This window comes from Diorhabda sublineata, chromosome 8 (genome assembly GCF_026230105.1).
Source record: "Diorhabda sublineata isolate icDioSubl1.1 chromosome 8, icDioSubl1.1, whole genome shotgun sequence".
Classification (NCBI taxonomy): Eukaryota; Metazoa; Arthropoda; class Insecta; order Coleoptera; family Chrysomelidae; genus Diorhabda; species Diorhabda sublineata.
This window is the reverse complement of record NC_079481.1, coordinates 21,428,533-21,450,978: the sequence shown is the minus strand read 5'-3', so window position 1 is coordinate 21,450,978 and position 22,446 is coordinate 21,428,533. Positions and strand designations below refer to the sequence as shown.

At 31.2% G+C, this 22,446-nt stretch overlaps 1 protein-coding gene across 1 annotated transcript in view; it reads left to right on the top strand.

Moving 5' to 3' along the window:
• LOC130448167 (odorant receptor coreceptor) overlaps positions 1 to 17,189 on the top strand; it is a 52,600-nt gene extending 35,411 nt beyond the window's left edge. The window contains exons 8-11 of the mRNA XM_056785412.1: positions 7,992 to 8,091; positions 9,384 to 9,488; positions 13,920 to 14,075; positions 14,725 to 17,189. Of these exons, the coding sequence (XP_056641390.1) occupies positions 7,992 to 8,091; positions 9,384 to 9,488; positions 13,920 to 14,075; positions 14,725 to 14,775 (412 nt within the window). The 3' untranslated portion in view covers positions 14,776 to 17,189. The remainder of the gene's footprint in view (positions 1 to 7,991; positions 8,092 to 9,383; positions 9,489 to 13,919; positions 14,076 to 14,724) is intronic.
• The last annotated feature ends 5,257 nt before the right edge of the window (positions 17,190 to 22,446 follow it).

Genomic DNA, 22,446 nt, shown 5'->3' with positions numbered 1-22,446 from the left:
TTTAACGTGCATTAAGCCAACAGTAACGTGCCGATCAACTCACTTCGACTTTGATGATGAAGCATCATCTGGAGCCACTGTGTATCACTGGTTTTCCGAATTCAATCGTGCCCGCACTTCTCTACATGATGAATATCGTGAAGGTTGTCCATAATAGGCTGTTGTGCCAAAAAATATCGATGCTGTGCGTGAATTGATACTGAAAAATCCTCATTTGACATACTGTGAGATTTAGGAGTTCTGAATAAAAAAAAGTTGTTCGCAACGAAGCACTTCGAGCGAATAATCGTGTGTCAACTCTTAATGGTACACCAGCATTTGCTTGCCACAAGTTTTTGAGAAAATCAGGGAAACCAGTCACAGAAGACAAATGATTCTCCACCACGACAATGCGAACTCTCACATATCAGTTCAAAGGAAATCGTTTTTGAACAGTCAAAACATCGAATTGATGGGTCATCCGCCGTAATCTTCGTTTAGCATCCAATGATTTCTCTTTATTCCTGTATATCAAAAATAAATTGCCAGGTCAACGTTTTTCTACCCCTGAAGAAGGGGTTAATGCGTTCAAATTACATGTTTTTGACGTACCTCTATCGAAATGGAAAAAAGGTTATTGATCTTAATGGAAAGTATTTAAAAAAGCAATGAATCCATATCCACCTATAAATATTTGTTTTTAATTGTTTACATCAAAACTTCGTATCATAACAAAGGGACATTCCCATGCTATCGTAGTAAGTTTGACAAGTGATTTGTTCGGGCTAATTTGAATCACATACAGCTATTATACAATTGTTCCATTAGAAGATCTTTTAGACAACTAAACATATATTTGTAGCATTGTGAAATAAATAGAAAGCAGCTGAAAGAAAACAGAGGAGAGGGAATATATTTAGTTTCAAGAATATGATTCCGGTAGATAGCAATGCAGTAGCCATACTCATAATCGAGTCTGAGTGTCAAAGAGTAGAACGTCTCACCTACTTCCTTGTCTCGATTATAGTCGACAGTTCCCATCCTCATTCCTTTCTATTTCAGTAAAAAAAGATACACAAGTTTCAGAAAAAGCAGGCGGTATCTCCCTAGATTTTCATTTTTCATTCCTGACATATTTTGAACAGATGATTTTAAGCATTCGTAAATCCATCCGGAACACATTTTTTTTTTCAAAACCTAAATCCTCGTAAAATAACGGTATTTGCTTTTAAGCTGGAAAACGTCCTTTTTTATTTCATATCTGATCCCTCGGATATTCTGTTCTATCGTTACTGTAAAATAACGTTCTCTAGTAATTTGCTTTATTTAAATTTCAGACCAAAGCGCTCGACTGTTCATTTTTGTAGAAATAGTGGGGTTTTAGTTCATTGTCATGATCATTTAAAATCGATTATGATTATACCATTCATTATAATCAAATCATAAATGCCTCAGAATGATGAGTATTCGTAACTTTTGCGTAATCAATACCATCCAAGTAATATTTAAATACTATTTTGAACATTATTTATATTCCTATTTCTGTATTAGGACGCGTTTAAAGTTTTATATATTTTCAATAAATTATGAATTGTGTTATACCGGAGTTATTGGGTCGATAATATTTTTTATTTACCAAATTTATTTATAGTGTAAATCAAAGGTGAATAAAGCAAAATGTCTTGTGGGAGAACTTTGTGGTTTTTCCTCTAATTTAAGGAACTACTTGAGAGCCACAAAACATGTTAGGTTAGAAGTCGATCAATCAAAATTGGTGAAGTTAGTTCGAATATAACAGTTAACGTAGAGGGCATTACATAATCAACACTTCTAGTCAATTCAAAACAAAACCGCTAGTAATGTCGTACGGGATAATTCTTTTGAGAACTTGTGGATCCCTTGTAATGATGTTATTGGACACATACTATGAAGAATTTGTTATAATTTGCACAACTTTTGATTTAAATCTCTTGATGATATTTATATTTGAAGTAGACGCTGAACCGCGCAGCTAATTCTATATATTCATAGATAAATAGATTTAAGTTGTCTTATATCCTAACAGTTTATATTCTCTACAAAAAGGTGCAGTTCTTCTTCCTGATTATCCAATATGCGTTTCTTGGTGTAATCTCAAGCTTTCTTCTCGTGAAGAGGTTATTCCAAGAAAATTTATTTACCAAAGGGGTCTAATATATTTAATTTCAATCCTTTGTTAAATGTCGTGCTCGTTTATTGTGACGGAATTTTCTCGTCTGTTTGTAAAAGGACACGTGGGTATATGTAGACTCGAATTTGCTATATTTCTAACCATTGCTATAACCTGTCCACATTTGAATTTCGATGTGAAGCAAGTGAAGCAGTGTCATGGGCACATATGTTGCACTAAGTGAATTGTATATCAAAATAAACGATTTCTACTATACATCTATGAAATTATTTCGAAATTCACAACTACTTTCCTGGTTATTGCCTCAACATCCCTAATGTTGATATCGACAAAAAGGTCGATTGATATCCCGCTCTTCAGATGAGGTGTAATTCAATATTCGAGGCATTAGCCAGGAAAGTAGTTGTTTTCTCCTTCAAAGAACAGCGGAATCTATTTTCCAAATAAATTCCGCCATTCATTTTTATTTGGACTTTATTTTAAATTGACATTTCACTTTATCAAAAGACATAATACGAAAAATATAAAATAAAATTTTTGTTAAAATCATTTTCTTCAAAAATGTCAAAAAGTAATAACATAATGTGACAGAGAAGGGTAATATTAGATATTAGTTTACCTTCCTCAGATACTTAACGATGTATAAGTTTGACAATTTAATTTATTAAATTATAATAAAGTTTTTTATGCCCAATATATCCTTAACTGATAATTTCTTTTGTTTTATGAAGATCATTTCTTTGATTGTTAATTTTTGTTAATTTTTATTTTGAATTAATATTTTGGTGTGTTTGAAATCAAATTCAAACTTTTCATTATGTTCATGTTTATTTAATGCTGTTGATTTTATTTCTAAGTGAACAGTGGATGAGGTTTTGAAGAAATTCCCTAATACACACTAAGAACTCAATTAAGTAAGATTAAGTATCAAGCAATGAATATCAAAGGCTCAAGAAACTGCAGATTAAAAATAAGTCGGCGTGTACCACCAGTGGTATATGGAGACCGGTGCTGCAACCATATGTGTGCCATCGGTGGTACAAGCTAAAACTTTTGTGTTATGAATTTTATTTATTTATTTCAGTTTTGTTTCTCTTTATTTGCAGTTTTCTGCGCCACTGATATTTAGTAGTACTAGATACTTTTCTTCACTTAGGTAATTTATCACATTACCAAAGCAAGTTGCCCGCCTCTGGCCTAACATAGAAGGTTCGGCTACAAAGGGCGCTTACAGAAGGATAAAAACAGCATAGTTATTACAACATTTATATTAGTGCTATAAAATGAATATATCACATTAGCTATAACTATGGAACCATTAAAAAGCAATTGTTTGTTGTATCGCGCATTGGAGAACCATGTACCGGTTAAGTATTTGATTTTGATCCCTTTTCTCCTTTTAAAATCGTTTCTGTTGTGATAAAGTTACCAAGGTTTCAAACAGTAAATTATTCAACTAATATTTCCTTAAAAATATTTTTCACAAATGATTGCTTTATCCGTATGCTTAAAACCATATAAATAATAGACTGAAACAATCGAGAGTGGTCCAAAAAAATTACTTCTTTTGCTGGACAAAGAAATAAAGAGATGTCATTGCCTAGGTGCAAAGTAGATGAGTTAATAATAATGTAAAGTAAATTAGAAAAAAAACTTGATAACTTCGATTATTGGTTTCATCTGAGAGATCGTAGTTTATACTTTCTCAATAATAGCTAACTTAATTTCATCATTTTTTTAGACATAATTCGCCGAAAAAGATACCATAGGTTACAACTTTTATATATGAGTGTGATATTGTTTATGGGATATTTCACCATTTTGCTTTCAAACGTTTTTAAAACGAATAAATATGTTACAGTCATTGTGATCAGTTATTATACATAATGACTGATCCTAACTAGATTTGATGGAATTCTAAAATTCGGCGAATTTTTATTATAAAACTTTTTATTATAGCAGGCGGTTTTTTACATTGCTTCTTTTGAATAATTTCTAGGAAGACTCTTTTTATTCATTTGTTTCTCTATTTTGTAGAACCTTTGGAATTATTTTCAGGATATAGGTATGTAAGGAGTTTCTGCAGCGCAGTTTATTTAGAAAGTACCAAAATAGAAGGTATTCGAAGAATATAAATAAATTATTCATGTTAGTTAAGTAATAGTGATAAGTGAAGTTAATGTTAAGAATAGTGTTGCAATAAATTAAGAACGTAAGAGAGATTATCTATTAATTCATCTCACGAGTAGATATCGTACTAATTAAGTAGAAAAACATTACATTGGTGTCAGGTATGAAGAGAATCTAAGAGACGCTGTCTCTTAGATTCTTCATTCATTTGAACACAATACACTACACTTATAATAATTCATATATCACTTTACTAACTTATATAATTTGTTTAGATTCTTGGATTAATCTCTATTTCTCTCTGTTCACTACGACTATTTATTATAAAACTAAATATACTGCATTTCAGAAACTCCTATATATCCCAAAAGAATTCAAAGAGTTCTAGAAAATAAAGAAACAAAACAAATAAATGAATAGACCTTCCTAGAAATTATTCAAAAGTAACAATGTAACTAAGCCCCCTGCTATAATAAAAAGTTACATAGAAAAGCAAACATTGAAGTCTGCCGAATTTTGAGATTCCACTAAATCCAGTCAGGGCCGGCTCCAGGGCGAGCCAAAGTAATATATGCGGCTCAACTGAATTGTTACTCCTCCCGCTCTGCATCCCGTTGGCTCATGGCGGGATCGTTGCTGTCATGATAATATTTTTTTGTCATAAAAGTTCGCGCCACGTGTGCCGCAATTCCCGCTATATTTTACGTTTGTATTGGTGTCTGATGATGGCAGAGAAAGTACAAAAACGTTTTCAATAAACTTAAGAAAAAATAATCAGTTGCTTACAAACAATAAATATTTGTCTTTAATTATAAAAGTAAGATAAGATAAGAAAAATATTTGTCTTTAATTACAAAAGTAATAGAATAAAAGAACAAAAATACTAAGAAAACCTGAATATTACCAGCGGCTGGCAAGATACAAATTGTCAACTTGGAACGTAAGAAAAACTAATAATTACGTTTAAAAACAAAAGGAATCCCATTATTTACTAAGCTTATTTAGATAAACCTTTTGAAATAATCAACGACTGTAATATTAGTATTGGACACGGTGGTAGTGTCATAACGATAATAGTGGAAATTAAGATATACATGGGTTTTTCGAAATGCTCGCTTCAGCTAAAATAATTTCAGTTTTCTAAAACTTTCGGTTATACCAGAAGTAGACCCAAACCTCGTTATTTTAAACGGAATGCTATGGTTATTATTAAATTTTTTGAATCTACACGAAATTGCAATATAACTTTATATAAGGCGTCGTATACCTAAAGTCCACCATTTTTTAATTATTTCACATTTTCGAAATTTTTGGACACATGCAGCCCTCCATTAATAAAATTATATTTCTAAGTTTAAGTGAGTGAGGTCCAATATTTTTGGGATTTGAACAAATAACACTTACAGCTTTCAAAATCTGTGAGAACTTTAACAAAAATTTATATAGGGTGTTCAGAAAATTGTGTCTAATTTCGCTATCTAAAAACTTTTAAAACTTAATTTTTTCAAATGGCATCCCCCATTTTACTCTTCACCATTGGATTCTACGCTTTAAATTAAGGGGACTTCGTAAGTAAATTCATATATCTCAAATTAACAGTTTTTGTAGTAACTTGAAAATGGCGAAGAACGAAAAACAAAATTTAACGTATCAAAAATTAAAATACTTCAGTGAATTAAAAGATATTCAATAACACTACAATAAGAGGAGACGAACAAAACTAAAAATTAAACTGAAGTAAATGTTTGAAATGGTTGCCCCCAACTTCCAAACATTTATGGATTCTTCTTAAAAACCTGTGCTGAGTGGCGTTTCGAATTTCTTGCGGTGAAAGAGTTCGAAATGCATTCCGAACTATTTCCTGACAGTTTTCTTTTGAAGTTAGTGGCGAAGCATACACGATATCTTTCATACGACCCCAAAGAAAAAAATATAATAAAGTGATATCCGGTGAACGGGGAGGCCATTGATGCGGTCCATCGTGTGCTATCCATCGGTCCACCAAATGAGTGTGAAAAAAGTTATTTACAAGCGTACAGTGGGGCTCCATCGTGCTAATACCATAGCTGAATCCAATTCATATTCAGTGTAAATAATTTTCTAATATTTCTAGATATCTGTTATCTGATATAAACCAAAATTTGAAGTAAAATTCACCCTCGGATTCAAATAGTAAGATTACTATTTAGATGTGCAATCAAATTTTCAGAACACTAGTCTCAATACTTTCCCATATACATATCGATTCAGCTCGTCGTGAATGACCCTGTACAAATGTTAACTTCTGAATACAATGTATTTGAATCTGTGTGTCAGAAAAAAACAGTTTGCCAAAAAAGACCTTGTTATAAAATCGATTATTAGTCAATAGATAATTCAATGTTCCCAGCTGATATGATAGACATGAAGTCACAAGCTAATGGTGACTAGAAATTCATTATGGTGTGTCAAAATCATACAGTACCTTTTTTTAAAAATCAAGTAAGCAGAAGAGGTGCCGTATCATTTACTAGACATTATATTACGTTTCGTGCGCCTAGTATTTTTCAAAGTGGTAATGAAACAGAATTTTCTAACAAAGTGATCAAAGATGTCTGGGCAATATGGAGAGAATTAACAATCATAAATGATAAACCCCGACCTAATCTCAAGGGCCATCTGTAGGACAAGACGACGAAATAGTCTGAAGGATTACACTTTTTTCTATTTATGAAAAACAAGTTGAAATAGGAAACAATAACAAGCGAACAACAATTTTAAACACTAGATCGCAAAATGGAATACCAAATAACCTTATAGGAAAACCTGATAAAGAGACCAACAGGCAAAGAATTACTGTAGGTAATAAATAGTAATTGCTCTCGATAAAAAGAAATCAGAAAATTAGTCGGACAGTATCTGAAAAACAAGCAGGTAACATATTAGCTCTACCTCCCTAAATTATCTTGTTGTTAATACAGGTGATAATGTAAAGGTAAAAGTTCCTGATGTAGACCGTGCCAAAGCCGATGATAGAAACATTATGGCTGTCATAATTTCTCAGGAGGTGGAAGGATTGTATGAATTAGGCACTAAGCATGGGATTCAAATCAGTTTATTACAGTTGAAATTACCATCAGAAAATATGCAAAAAAATCACATCTTGGCGACCAAGTACTTCAGCATTGTAACTGTACTGGAAAATTAATGTATAATAAGTGCAAATGTGAAAAGTCAAGCCTCGTGTAAAAAAATTTACTATATAAAGTTGAAGTACTTTATTTGACTGTGCTAATTAAAGTTAAAATTTTATCTATGGTAATATTATTATAATTCTTATTTTAAACATTATAATTATAAGTACATTGAAATACAATTTTATTATTGTCACCTGTACCTCCTCGTTTATTTCTTTAACCAAGTCTTCGAAATTATTATATATAATAGCTAGTTAATGTCATTAATTCTGTGTCATTCAGCACTTTGCCAAAATTGAATGGATATTATAAATAATAGCTGGATAGTATATATAAACTTAATAGACATTAACAATGAATCTACTATTTTCACAAAATTTTTAAAACCTATCTATATTCTCACAGCAGTTATATACAAACAATAAAATAGCAGAGTTGAGTAGTTTAAAAGTTTTGAAGAAGATATGTAAATACTACTTAATAGTTCATTTTTATTTTTTGGCTTTGGATTTTTTGATTTAAATTTTTGTTTTTAGATTGGTAACTGCAATTGGAGATGCTTATGGTGTAGCGCTTTTACTGCATATGTTAACATCAACTGTCATGCTGACACTTCTGGCATATCAAGCTACAAAGGTAATCCAAGCAGATCATATCAACATATGTTTTCATAATTCATAACTGAAGCTAAAATCAATTGTTCAATGCAAAATCGTGGAAAAACTGATATTTTTTAGTATAAACGTTGAAAAAATATGAGTCAGTTGCCATTTCACATTTTTAAAATTCCAATACAGCAACTTTTTAGAAATACTTTCTATGTATTATTAATTTCATAGTTATATTAATTTTACTTGCAGCATAAATAAAGAAATTTTCAAATTGCTTAACAGTTTTCGTAAAATTGAGAGTTGACAAAACATAAACTACATACGACAAAATTTAGGAGGAAATTTCTTTCGTTAACCAACCTCACTCTGAGATATTACCGTTAAAAGTGGCGATTAAAATTGTTTTATTTTTTTTCTAAAATTTGAGTAAAGCTAGAAATTCTGTAATTTTCGTGCACTCGCGACTAACTATGGTTATTTTTCTTATTTTCCTGTCAAATTATATGGTGCAACCCTCACTTTGTTTTGTATCAAAACTTTTTTCGAGATAAGGTTTTCTGAAATAAAATCCTTGTTCGATTTTAAAATATTGTTTATCCTTAATTTTTTTCCCAAAACCAATAGCTGCAGAGAAAACAATGAGCACCATAATTTATAATTTTTGCAATAAATTGAGTAAAGATGTAAAATGTAAAACGATTCATAATAAATGCTGAAAATAACTACCTCTAGCCTAAATACATTAACGTTGCCCAGGTGTCATGGATTGCCGTACACGTTTAGAAAAAAAAGCTCAATTTTATTTACCACCTTTTTAAGGGTGATATTTGGAAAAGGGTGAGCTAAGTAGACTCTGTTATAGGAAAGATTAATCTTGATTTCATATTATCCTTTATTTTGTCGCTTGAATTTAGAAAGACCCTGTATCCACGGTGTATATGCAGGGTGTTCATATTGGTTTACTAGGGATTCACTTACCAAATTTAGACAGACTTGCACAGAAACTCTTTAACGGACTCCGGACAGCTTACTCTGGTCTGGAATTTTATTGCTGTAGGCTGACAGCCTCAGTATGTTTATTTAATAACCACACCTCGTACATATTGAGTTAATTTTAAAGAACGTTTGAAAATTTCCGTCAAAATTAATAAATTTTATCAAAGAATAACGGCTTTCGAGTGGTGATAAAACTACGTCGTTGAAGTCTATAAAGTATATAGATATGCCACAAAAAATGCACTTATCTACTAGTTTGTTCCTGTTTTAAAATAAAGCGTTTTCTACTTGTAGCAGTCTCATTAAGTTTTTTATTTTTAGATAAACGGTGTTAATCCATATGCTGCAAGTGTGATTGGTTACTTAGTTTATGCTTTGGCTCAAGTATTTCATTTCTGTATTTTTGGTAATAGGCTAATTGAAGAGGTATGTAAAAATTCGTATTTTATCTACGAGGTAGCCAAATTTTTAAGATATTTGATATTTTTTTTTTAAAATGACAATTCAGTATTATGTCGGTAAGAGTAGCTTTGATCTAGTTCTTCTCTACTTAAATTGTTTAAGTTGAAAATCAATCAAATTTAAAAATATGGAAAGACCGCGTAATGTGAATAAATCATTTTACTGACTCAAGTATTAGTAGTTAAGCTGGTTACCATTCTACTTAGGAAGATACTAACAAAATATATAAAGCAAAGTGAAAACGAAAAATTACGAAAATATGTATAAAAATAAAATCATGAACTTCGTTCGTAGATAATTTGGACATATTCTGAATATCTTTTGGACGTATAAATGCGCATGCTTTGTTCAAAATATGTTCTAAACACACATTTCTCTATAAACGATTTATGAACATCTAAAATTATAATTTGAATTCATAACCAGCTAGGAGAATAAATTGCATATAATTAACTGACCGAAGGTTTATTCTTAATATATGTAAGTACCTAAAAAGTGAACTACCATGTTTTTTAAATACATTTACATAAAAAAACACATATTTCGTGATAAATATCACAAAAAGGATGAATGCACATGCGCCAGATTAAAAATCCTTAACAATGTCCTAGGATACATTGGACGTATGCAGAACACGTTCTCAATTAGAAATCTGTGCTCCTCGAACACACATTAACACCGCGGCACAATTTTAAACTGCGCATGAATCTGGTGACAGAACATATTCAGGAAATCTACTGCGACCAAAGGTATAATCTCCCTTGATTGCACGATACAATCCTGATCCTGATTGTCGGCAAAAAGCTGATACCTACTGAGGAGAAAATTTATTCACATTGATCGGTTAATTGAGCTCTAAATATTGAGAAGATTATTACATATATTCTGAATTTTACAGGCAATCCATTTTTAAATTACTTTCCATTTTTTCGATTCAAAAAAGATATACTTATGTATCCAACTACAGTTGGATACTATAGTCTAGTCAACAAGTTTCGATCGGCTCTTCATATCCGGAATGATGTCTAGATGATTGTGTGTGAAAAGATAATTGGTCCAGAAAGAATTTCAAAACAAACATCTTATAAACAATTAAACACCTTCGTAAAATAGTGTTTGGTTTTTCACTCTTATGGTATAAATATTTTTGAATTCTTAGAGAAATCCTTAAAGAGGTGAAAATTTATTAAAATAAGTTTTTATAATTGGGTATATACCTTCATTGTTTAAAATTTCAATTTTACGCTGAAAAAGCACTCCGCGAATACGATATGTTTTAAGGTACTGTTAGTGAATTTAAAACTTATGTGATAATCTAAGCAGTTCCCAAAATTTACCTCCGTTGAAATTTTTTGTGTGTTACTTTTTCAACAAAGTAGATGATTATTAATTAACACCTCGTGGAACCCTTATTGTATACATACATAAAAGTTGAAATAAAACGCATACGTGGTTTATAATGATTTTTTTTAAGTAACAAAACAGAAGAAAATGAAAATGGTTTAAGAAAATAGTCATTTGTTCCTGTATTGATGCTCAGTAGTCACTTTTATGTTAACTGTGAGTTCAAGTTTTTGGAGAAATTGATTTGTTGTGAACCTTCCACTCTATTTCAATCATTTCAATCAAATATTCTTATTTGTTCTAAAACGTCCTCTATTTATATTTTACAATTATTCCTATTCAACGTTAAAATCAAAGTGAATTTTTGTAAATTTGTGGTGGTAAATTTTTCTAGTATTTTTTAACTTTGGTTTTTATATATAGTGCTCACAAAATTTAAATTATCTTCTATAATTTTCTTTTATTTCAAGTAAATTAAGATGCTTATTTCAGGGTAAATTCGCATTTCTTATTTATTTTCTGAAACGTAATGAGTAAAATAGAAAAGGTTTATGATCATTCTTTAGTAATTTCCGTCTATGTTCCCGGTTTCTACCTCTTTTTATGTCAAAACAAGCCCACAACTGAGTTTCAAGTTATTGAAGTTGAATTTTATGAGTTCATGGTGGTGCATCAGTTGGGTCCTTGGTGGTAATCAAACTCCACAATTACACAACAAAATATGCACATGCCTTTCGACTTATTCTTATTTTTTTGTCAACTTGAGAAATAATTATAAACAAAGTATTCATATTTTGAAAATTCTTAAAACGCAATCATGTTTTGTATTCATATAAGAAAGGCTTGACGAAACGGAATTCTTTTAGTTTAGAATATTAGAACACCGGTTACTGCTATGATGCTTTTGATTAAGATAATATTTATAATTATTCTAAAAACATTTAAAATAGACTGCTAACAGATCAAGGGTCATTAGTGGAAATGAAATTTAATTGTGTCAAATTGAAATCAATATTCCACTTCTGATAGTTACTTGCAGTTTGCATCATTTTTTGGGCTTCTAATATCATGTAAAACTGTGTTTTATTGTACATATCACTGTTCTATAGTAGAAGCAATTGAATTTATGTTATAATCAAAAATCTAGTGATCTAGAAATTTCCGAGAAACAGTCTCTTTATGTAATTATTTGATACAGTGCGATTTATGTATTACATACAGATAAATAATTTTGTTGAGAGATTTTGTTTCAGTTAGGTTAGGTTAGAATAAAATATATAATAATATTAAAACACAACTACAAGAGATTGTTCCACAATGTCATGATGTCATCTACGATGTATACGTTTGCGTTATTGACTACAGGAAAGCTTTCGGCAGCACCTAACACAGCAAGCTAATATCAATATGAATGATGCACCGCCTCTATTATAACCAATCAGCTAAGATTAGAGTTAGAAATGAACCGATAGAAAAAATAACAACTCCACGAGGGTTGAGACATATTTACTCTCCAACCTTTACTCAGAACAAGTTGTAAAAACGGCTTTAGAAAGCAGACACTTTGGAATTTCTGTTAAAGCCGAGGATTAAACAATAATAGAAAATATGCAAATGATATCTGCATATCTGCAGAGAGTCTAGAAGATCTACAGAATATAGCCAGTAATATACTCTTAAAGATAAACAAGACGAGGTACATAATAAGTAGTAAAACTATTATAACTAGCTACAGTGAATCAAGAGCAAATAGAAAAAATAAGTAGCTACAAAAACCTAGGCACAAATATAAATAATCAATGGTATTACTTTGTGAAAATTATGAAGTCTAGAGCATCCTTTATCAAAATGAGTAATATTTAGAAAACCATGATCAACCGATAGCAAAGACAGTACGCTTTTTTGCCGTTATGTATTTTCGGTCTCATTATATGAAGTCGGATCAGGAATTTTGACTGTAAGGTGTAAGGTGACAGAGAATCGGAACTGAGAACATCCTTGGGTCCAAAACCTCATGCGGTGGTTTATCAACTTGAGCTCTACCAGAAGATTTGTTGAATATCACGGAAAAGGATTTTATTTTAAATAAATTATGATATATCAGAACAACGGATTTGTCTAATAGTGGAACAAATGTCAAATACACGGTACACTACAAAACACTTTTTCACTGAACAGAATGAGAAGGAACCACTTCTGTCAGCGGGGAGCTTTCGAAATATACTCTAATAAAAAACAGCTATTACAGCGGCACTCAAGAGACCTAGTACTTAGGTCAAAACAGGGGGAGTAGCGACGGCTGCCTCAGGGATCCTCCTGCATCCGCGTGTAGGCTATCAAGACGCACTAAGCGATAAAATAAACACGGGATAAAACTACCAAGATGACATGGACTGAAATAACTGGAGGCACAGGATACAATTATAATGGCTTCTGACAGGATCCTATGGAAGTAGCTAATTGACAAGAAATTGAGGTTCAAGCCTCTGTCTAGAGAGAAATTTGACAAAAATTAAGTGAAATTGTCTTCAGATGATGGTATCTACTGCGGATAGATTCAAAAAAGGCGATCTGTCGGTAGCAGGAGTATAAAAGGCATAGGAAATGAAGAAGCATATACCATCCATAAAGGTACTCTTTTGTTATGCAAACCGTGCTAATGAACACATACCGCGGAGAATTCGCTCCTCAATAATAACCAAATTAGTGTGCAAATCTGAACAGTATGACCACCAAATCAAATCGTTAAGCCTAATCACAGTGGACTGTCGATTATCACAGATACAATCTGATATCACCACGAATCTGAACTGAGCTGCTGTTTCTATGGAATGGAGGAGGAAAATTGTGTGCTAGTACTGAAGTGATTAAGGAGACTGCAAAAAGATTATTCTACCAACTGAATCGACGAGTCCGTCTCATTCTTAGTAATTAGTATAGTTCGTATAGTGAAAGGGCAAAATATATTTGCCTCCGGCTCCAATAATTTTAACTTAATGAAATACTATATGGAAAATGATTCAAGTAAGTTAAACTTAATAATTTTCTCAGAGCTCGTCTGTTATGGAAGCAGCATACAGTTGTCATTGGTACGATGGATCGGAAGAAGCCAAGACATTCGTTCAAATCGTCTGTCAACAATGTCAGAAGGCAATGTCTATCTCTGGTGCTAAATTTTTCACTATATCATTGGATTTATTCGCTTCGGTGAGTAACAATCCGATTTAACTATTAATTACTTAAACTTTTCCCAGATTCTCTTGAATTACATCATATTGTACCTAAAGTCTTCGAAGCTTTGATAGACAAATAGATACGACAGCTCGTAAACCACACCTTTTCTTTCTCTTTTTTATGTAAAACGCAAGCACAAGAAGGTAAACCTAATTACACTCGAGTACTTCCAGTGGTATGGAGATGCTGATGGATATTGATCTTGATCTTCTGTATGCCGTAGTGTTTGGAAAAGACGTGCTTTGGAAGCTCTCAATCTCAACACCCAACCAGCAAATTTGCTATGATAACAGGAGCCTGGATCTTTGCTGCATTAAACTCAATCATCAAACACTTCAGATTGTTCAAGATCGGTATCGATGGTAATTATCTGTTGCTGCTTACGGATTTTGTTCTTAGCCGAGATTATTTGGGTGGCTGATTTGAACGACGACACCAGTATCTATCGTCGGGGAAGCCATAGTTCGTGTTTACAGTATTGTCGTGATTTTTACCTAACACAAGTATCAAAGTAGATAAATATTCTCATAAGTACCTTCATTTGTAAACAGAGCACGCCTTCTCTTACCAAGCAGCATCGCTAAAATATACTCTTTCTAATCGGATATTTATTTGCTTTCAGGTACTTGGTGCCGTTGTTACTTACTTCATGGTTTTGGTGCAACTTAAATAAGTTTTTAAAGCGTTTATATGATACGGATATGTTTTATATATTACTTATAAGTACCTGAATCATAAAATGAGAAATCTACAGAGGAGTAGGATAATATTTTCTGAAAATAGAAGCTAGATATCAATATTAAATAGGAATTATTAAACTGTATTTACATATAATAGACCAGTTAAATTGTCATTCGTTGTGCGGACTACTACACCATAGAATTTTGTAGTAGGATTCGTTTTTAGTAGTACCAAGAAGCTAAATCCTCTGTGAATGTCCATGTCATAGTCAAAAATCGTCAAAATCGTAATTTTGTATTTTTCAACTTGAGGAATGATGTTATACAAAAACAAGAATTCTATAAGTACGTGAAAATCCCTGGAGTTTAAGATTCAAATAGTTATATTTGTCCCGATAATATGATGATCCCCTGAGACTGAAAAAAGATTTGTTATAAAACATATAGCAGTAGGGAAGTATACTTGAAGCACTTCATTATATCTGGCAAATGCGCTGGAGTTGCGAAAATCTAGCAGCTATCTAACATTGACTTCCTATAATATGACGTTGTACTCTGTAGATAACAAACTGAAAAATAATAAAATATACTCGGAAACTGAACAAAGGTCTTTCAAGAGGCTTCAAAGCATTTGAGACATATATTTCTAATTCTTTGCTTACATTATGAACCTTCAATAATATGAATGATATTTAAAAAAACATTCTCTTTCATCGTAACTACCAATTTTGTAATACAGACTCCATCTGGAAGCTTGAGAATTGAGATTGATGAAAGAAACTATGAAATAACGATCTCACTCAAATTTTAAGAAATTCAATTTATTTCCAGATTGTTCACATTAAATTTATACACATTCATTACTTTAGCGTCAAAACAGGCTAAACGTAAATAAGTGCGAACTTACAGTGATTTTTAAGGTTTTTGACAGTGATCCGGAAGTTGTCCGATATACAAATTCAATTTAACATTTTCATACTTTCACACATAATAAATGAAAAAGAAACCTACTTTCTCATCCCTTGCAAGTGATATCAGTCTTATTACGACTATAGTAAGTATTTTAAAGACAATTTGGGCAAATTACGAAATATAGAAAATTCTTTTTTAGTACAAACAAATTATGTATTCATACATTTATTTCCGAAATTCCTTAATTTTAATAATATTATTGTATTAGAAACATATTAAAGCAATCCCTATATGATATATTTCAGTCTGTATTTTTGACAGTTATATTTTCAAAGTAAGAACCGATTGCACATTAAGTCTGTGCATCCTGTCATCTGTCATCTAGCTCAGTATAGACCATAGATGGACCGGTATAGACCACTTCTTCCAGTCTCTCATTTCGTCGTCATTACGTTTTACACGTTTATACGTCACTGCTGGTTTTGGTTGTGTTCTTAAACTATTTAGACTATTTAAACTATTTAGACTCTTTATAGTCGTGATATATGCTCCCATTAAAAAACTTGTAACCATTCAGATCTCAATTTAGATTTTGCCGGTAATGAATCAAAAGTGGGAGCTTCTGCTTTGTCAACAAATTTTTGAGCTCCAATTTGTTTTAGTCTCACAAATATACATTGTAAATTCAGTTCATTGGTTGAAATGACAGAAGTAAACACAAAATAGTATTAAAATTAAGGCTGCAACTTCACAATAAAATCTCAAAGTATTTCATAATTTTTTCCGACAATTCATATATTTTGCAAAAACTCTATACTTGGATTTTCAAAAAAAAAGGTTAGCTCGACACACAGTGAATTTATTTTTAAAAGTAGGTAATGTAGGAATATGATTTATATACAATTTCGAATAGAATGGTTAAAAAGAATTTACTTAAAATGCCCTCAAAATTATTATTCTCGTTTAGCTATACTTTCATGTATATAAAACGGAGTAATTTTAATTCAAATAAACAAAATATAGTATGACAGCATCGAAAGCTGCAACTTCACAATCACAAATTATCTGTTATTTCACGAAAATGTACATATTAAAAATTCAAAAACCTCTATACCAGAAGTTTCTAAGGAATACGGTGAATAAATACAATAAAAATAACAATTAATAGTAGAGTGTGAATATCTACATTTCTCAAGAAATTTGGATATAAATTTTCACTAAAAAAGTTAGAACAATAATTTGTCTTTGGTAATATTAGTAATAACAAATACAAATTGTTACTTAGCTTGGCACTCAGTGAATTTATTATGAAAATTATGTGAAATAATTATATAATGAATCGATCACAGTACTTGTTATGGTGAAATTATCGTTAAATCATGCTCTCAATATGAATAAGCACGTAAAAATTAAATGAAAAAATGTTCATAATAGTTATTGTGATTTTGATTGCAAAAATAAAAACAGTAAATATGAATTTAACATATTTCCAATAAAAAAGTGGATAATAAATAAATGGAAAGATGTAGTGTGGAGAAAATATTTCATAGTTTCATATTTGGTATATTTGTTTTGTATGATTATTAATGCAAGAGCAGCAAAATGTAGTATTAAATGTGAAATTGTAATATGCAATAATCTTACACGGGCATGTGAAATTGTATCAGTGAAGTTTAAATAACTACACATATAGTTGTCTAAATTTCATCTCAGACAATAATTTTTACTATCAAATATTTATTTTCATTGTTGCAGTTGTCATGTTTCACATCTGTTCACATTTCACTGGTTAACCCTCAGGATTTCTGAAACTTTTTATTAGCTATTTATGAACATTTTTATAATTACTTGTTTCACCAAAAACTTCTTTATCACTTATTTTATTCAAAAAACACTCTCTGAGTGTTTTGGAATGCATATTAATTTTTATACGGATCTTACAAAATGTTATACTATTGCCGATGCAACCATCAGATGTCGTTTTGGTCGTACACCATGCCAATAAGACCAATATGTGTATATTAAAAAGGTGGAAAGGCAACAAACTCGCAATTTGATTGCAAATTATATGAAAACAATACTTTTTCTTGTGTTTCCTTGCTTACACTATCATATTAACTAAGTCAGTTTCGAATTGCGATTGTGAATGAAGTATAATAATAATATCATTTAACGGCTATATAGCTTAAATTTTCATATCTAATTAAAGAGAGTATATACAGGAAGTAAGTTCGATTAAGATTTCCTGATAACCAACTCGATGATCGATGCATGAAATAAATTTAAGAAAATACCTATTTTTTGAAAAAAAATATGGGTTGATTATAATTCAATGCTGAAAAATTAACTTTAAATTTATTTATATTTATTGTATGTAGCCTTTTGTATTTTTTGTATCATAAGCGATATTATTAGAGTAATGTTATAGCTGTTGTATGCTCAAAGTCTCTTAGTTTCTTCTAGTATATATAAATATATATTGTGATACCACTAATTTTCCAATTATTTCCAAATTATGATACACATTTTGATACGTCCATCGTCGAATTCAACTTGATATAGATTAGTTTTTTCAAATAATTTCAAAATAGAAGGGACCAAAAATCAAGAATATTTTGAAACGTAAACATATCAAAAGGTCCAAGAAATTAAAGAAATTTAAATATATATTATTTAATATATATCAATAGAACATGATTAGTAACCCATCATTCACACCAATACTTTTAAAATCTTTTATCAAATATTACTCAAGTTATTAGAGTTTTCCAACAAAACAAAACTCGATTATGAGAATGCCTTACCTAGAAAAATATATTTTAGGTGGAGTATCAAATTTTGCGAATAAAATCTCGATTAATCTCCTCAAAAATACTAAAGTGAAAAGAAGTTGATTGTGTCAGTTATATGTGTAAATTAAAAGACCGTTTGAACAGATGGACGAACCATTTCATTCATATATACTGTAAAAATATATTCCATCATAGATTGAAACGGTGCAATGCGCTCAACAAAAACGATCGACCATAAAGTGTTTAAGCAGATGTTACATAAAATTTTTTATTCATTGCACGTAGGCCCAACTTTACAAATGAAGTTCACACCTCAAACGTCAGTTTAAGCATATATTCAAATATACATGTGATTTATATACGGCTTAAACGTTAACGGCGGTCTGAAACTAGTTTAAACTTCAAATTTAACATGAAAATTGTTTACATTTTGACAATATTATAAAGGGTTTTGGTAAAATTATTGAAGATTTACACTTTATATTTGATGAACGCGACGATGATGATGAAGAAATTATTAACATTGTCGACGCACCAAGAACACAAAAAGTTATTCTTCCTAGAGCAAATATTTAAATTGCCCGACTTATTGGTTTTGCTGGTATCGAAAACATTTCTATGTATTTCTTCACAAGTTCAACCAAAAGCACTACGTTATTTTAAAGAAATTGCAATTGCAAATTGATCTCTGTTTATTTTTGTTTCTACAACTCTCTTAATCAATTCAAGTTGAAAACAAACATCAAGAAAATTATATATTTCCACGCTAATGATAACCGGCAGAAAAATATCTGTTCAACTGTGACTTGTAAAATTGAGCAATATTGTTTCTTCTTGGTTTAAGCTAGAGTTTAAACTTCTCCAGTTTTAACCTAGGTTCTAAAATTACCGTTAGTTCTATGAAAAATGTCATAATTTCTGACCGATTTCATACATTTTCCAATTGGTCCTTAATTCTAAATCATACAGTGTCCAAAATCAAATTGAGATATCACCGGTGGACAACTTGGGCGACTCTTCTTTTTAACTAGACCACGACTTTACAAATGACAAAAATTCCCAATTTTCAAAAAATTTTTAATTGGAAATCAATCACTTTTAGTGCGAGATAATGTTTATTCATATAAAGGCAAAAATATTAAGTATTTCTGCTAGCTCTCATATAATAATAAAATTGATAATTTAATTCAATGAGAGATACTTACACGGAATGGATCTTATCTACAATTGCAAAGTGTTATTATTCCATATGCTTTACTTCTGATAGATAGTTGAAAAGTTACATCAATATAAGTATTGGAATTGCACGCCTTCTGAAATTTTGATTCAATCTGGCTTATAGCTTGTTTTCAGTTTACAGACGCAAGCCTCCAGATTGCTATGGGTTAGTTGACTTCTTACGTGGAGCAATTACATGCATGAATATGTTCACCTAAAGATCTTCAGCTCTTCAAATGCCTACATTCTAAGCATCAAATATGATTATCTTGACTTGCAGCATTTAATATTTGCTTGTGAATCCCTTTCATGAGCTTCCAATTATTCTAACTTCCTCTTCAGCTCTGTAAATTTGCCACTCCACAAGTGGCTTTCCAATCCAGCGAACCAATTTTAAGCAAAGCAGCATTGATTGCAAACGGTTCAATGTTTTTTTTGCATTGAGTTTCAGATGATGTACTATGAGGAGCAGGGTATTTGCGTTTGTTGCTTGCTGTCTATTTATGTTGACGTATTTCGATTCGAAAGTTACTCTGGTTTCTTGCGATACTGCTTTAGAATTTCGAAACAAAACGTCTTCTAGCAGAGTATAATGTATGTTTCCTTTTTCTTGCAATTGTACATACAGCTCATTCAATTTCTCTATAATATACATCATGAAGTTGAATTTTGCAGCCATTTCTCTCCTTCGAATGGACAATGCCTTCTTAAGTGAAGAATATTTTAATTCCATTCAAATGAGGAGTACCTTTTCATAATTCTTCCATAATAGAAGAATGATGATGATGTTAATGATATGCCTCAAAGAGAATAGTGGAGCTGGGAGTTTCATTGCCATATTTCTATTCTTGTTTCTGTAATATGATATGCATCCAGTTTCAACTTGAGTGTCTGATGTATCTGTATATATTCAATTATGCATCATGTGATCTTCGAGTAAGTCTTGAAAAAAAGGCAAATTTAATCTCAATCACGGCTTATTCAGATTCCCCATTACCGGCAACATCAACATGTCATTGAACCCATATCATTTCAAAATTATAAATTTATTGATAGTGTGTTTTTTGTATTGAATATTTCTTGTGAAAATACTTTTGGATGGAGGCAAGAGACACTTTTATATAGTTATTGTTTTTCTACCACGGAACGACAAAATACAAAAAAATCAAGATGGATTAATAAGTGGTAATTCTTGTATTGACCATATTGAGTCAATGAGAATAATACTGCAGCAATTATAAGAACAGAATGAAGATACTAGTATCTGTTTAAATTTTATAGAGTTCGAAAAAGCATTTGACATACACACAGGAGTAATGTGGAAAATCTTAGAAGCGTGCGAACTATCAGATTAGTGGACCAGAATAATACGACTTTTTAATAACAATTGCGCAGCCAAGATACGGCACGAAAAACAATTAACCCGGCAAATCAAAATGAAGTGAGGTAAGTATATGTTCTATCGCCATCCCTGTTCAACGTTGTAATTAATTAAATAATGAGTAAACCAGAGGAATAAACCTGTAGAAATACCTGTAGAACCGGTAGAACCTGTACAAATATGGAGAAGAACTGTAGAGAGAGAACTGCAACAGATAAATTTAACATAGACAGAGGCTAGGGAAATAACGAAAAAAAAAGAGAAGAAAATGGAGAGGTCTTGTCAACAAAACTGGAGGATGGATAGCGTCCTCATCGTTTTACCACAGCTGTTGAAATACCGACAGGTGCCCTTTGCTCCGCTGGGACCTATATATGACAACGATCATCATAATTGTTTCTAATTTCATTATAATATACTTTACAGTTTATGGAGTGATAAATACTTATTATATTCTTATAGATTTCTTGGAATTAATTGAATCGTCCTCGTTCTAGTTTTTTTGTATTGTCAAAAAAAAACTTAAAAATTCCTCTGGAAATATTGCAAATTTAATACTCCACAACGTTTCCTGATCTATTATATAAGATGATTGTGACAATGAGATATTCTTATTCATAAAATGGCGTATCAAAAAAACTTTCAGTTTGGAAATAATCTGCATTAAGTCACTTAAAATTTTAGATTAAGGAAAAATAATGGTGCATTCGAATGTGTCTTATTATTTAGAATATATAATTATATTTTTTAAATTTATTTTCATCTGATTTCAAGAAGGGGAATATTTTAATAACGCTGTTGAGAAATACACTTATATAAAGCTTATGGTTTTATTCTCCCACTTCTAGTACAACTTTCGTTGGATTTGGCTCGTCTTGAAAGACCCAATCAGTCGCATTATAATCTTTGGTCAGTCGATCGTTATTTCAAATGCATAGATCCATGATTCATCGCCTATCATGATCTAATAGACGTTGTTTGAAGCACCGCAATGGAATTTTCTCAGCATTTGCACCAATAGACAATTGAGCGGTTTTATTTTCCAATTCTAGTATTGTTGATGATGAGATATGAAAGATATATAAAGTATATACAAAGGTAAAATTTCCAGAATCGTTGGTGACATTCATACTGAACACAATATTCACACTAAAACTACATCAACACTAACAATTACACCGTCTGACGCGCTCAGTTTCTGAAAACGATTACTTGGTTAATTGGTCAGTTTTCCTTCAGACTCTGAAAGCGATAACGTTATCAAACACGCGTCAGACAGCGTCAGTAGTGTAAAGTAAAAATTATGGAGGTCTTCCATCATGTAACTAAAACGTCAGTACAATATTCATATATATTCAATC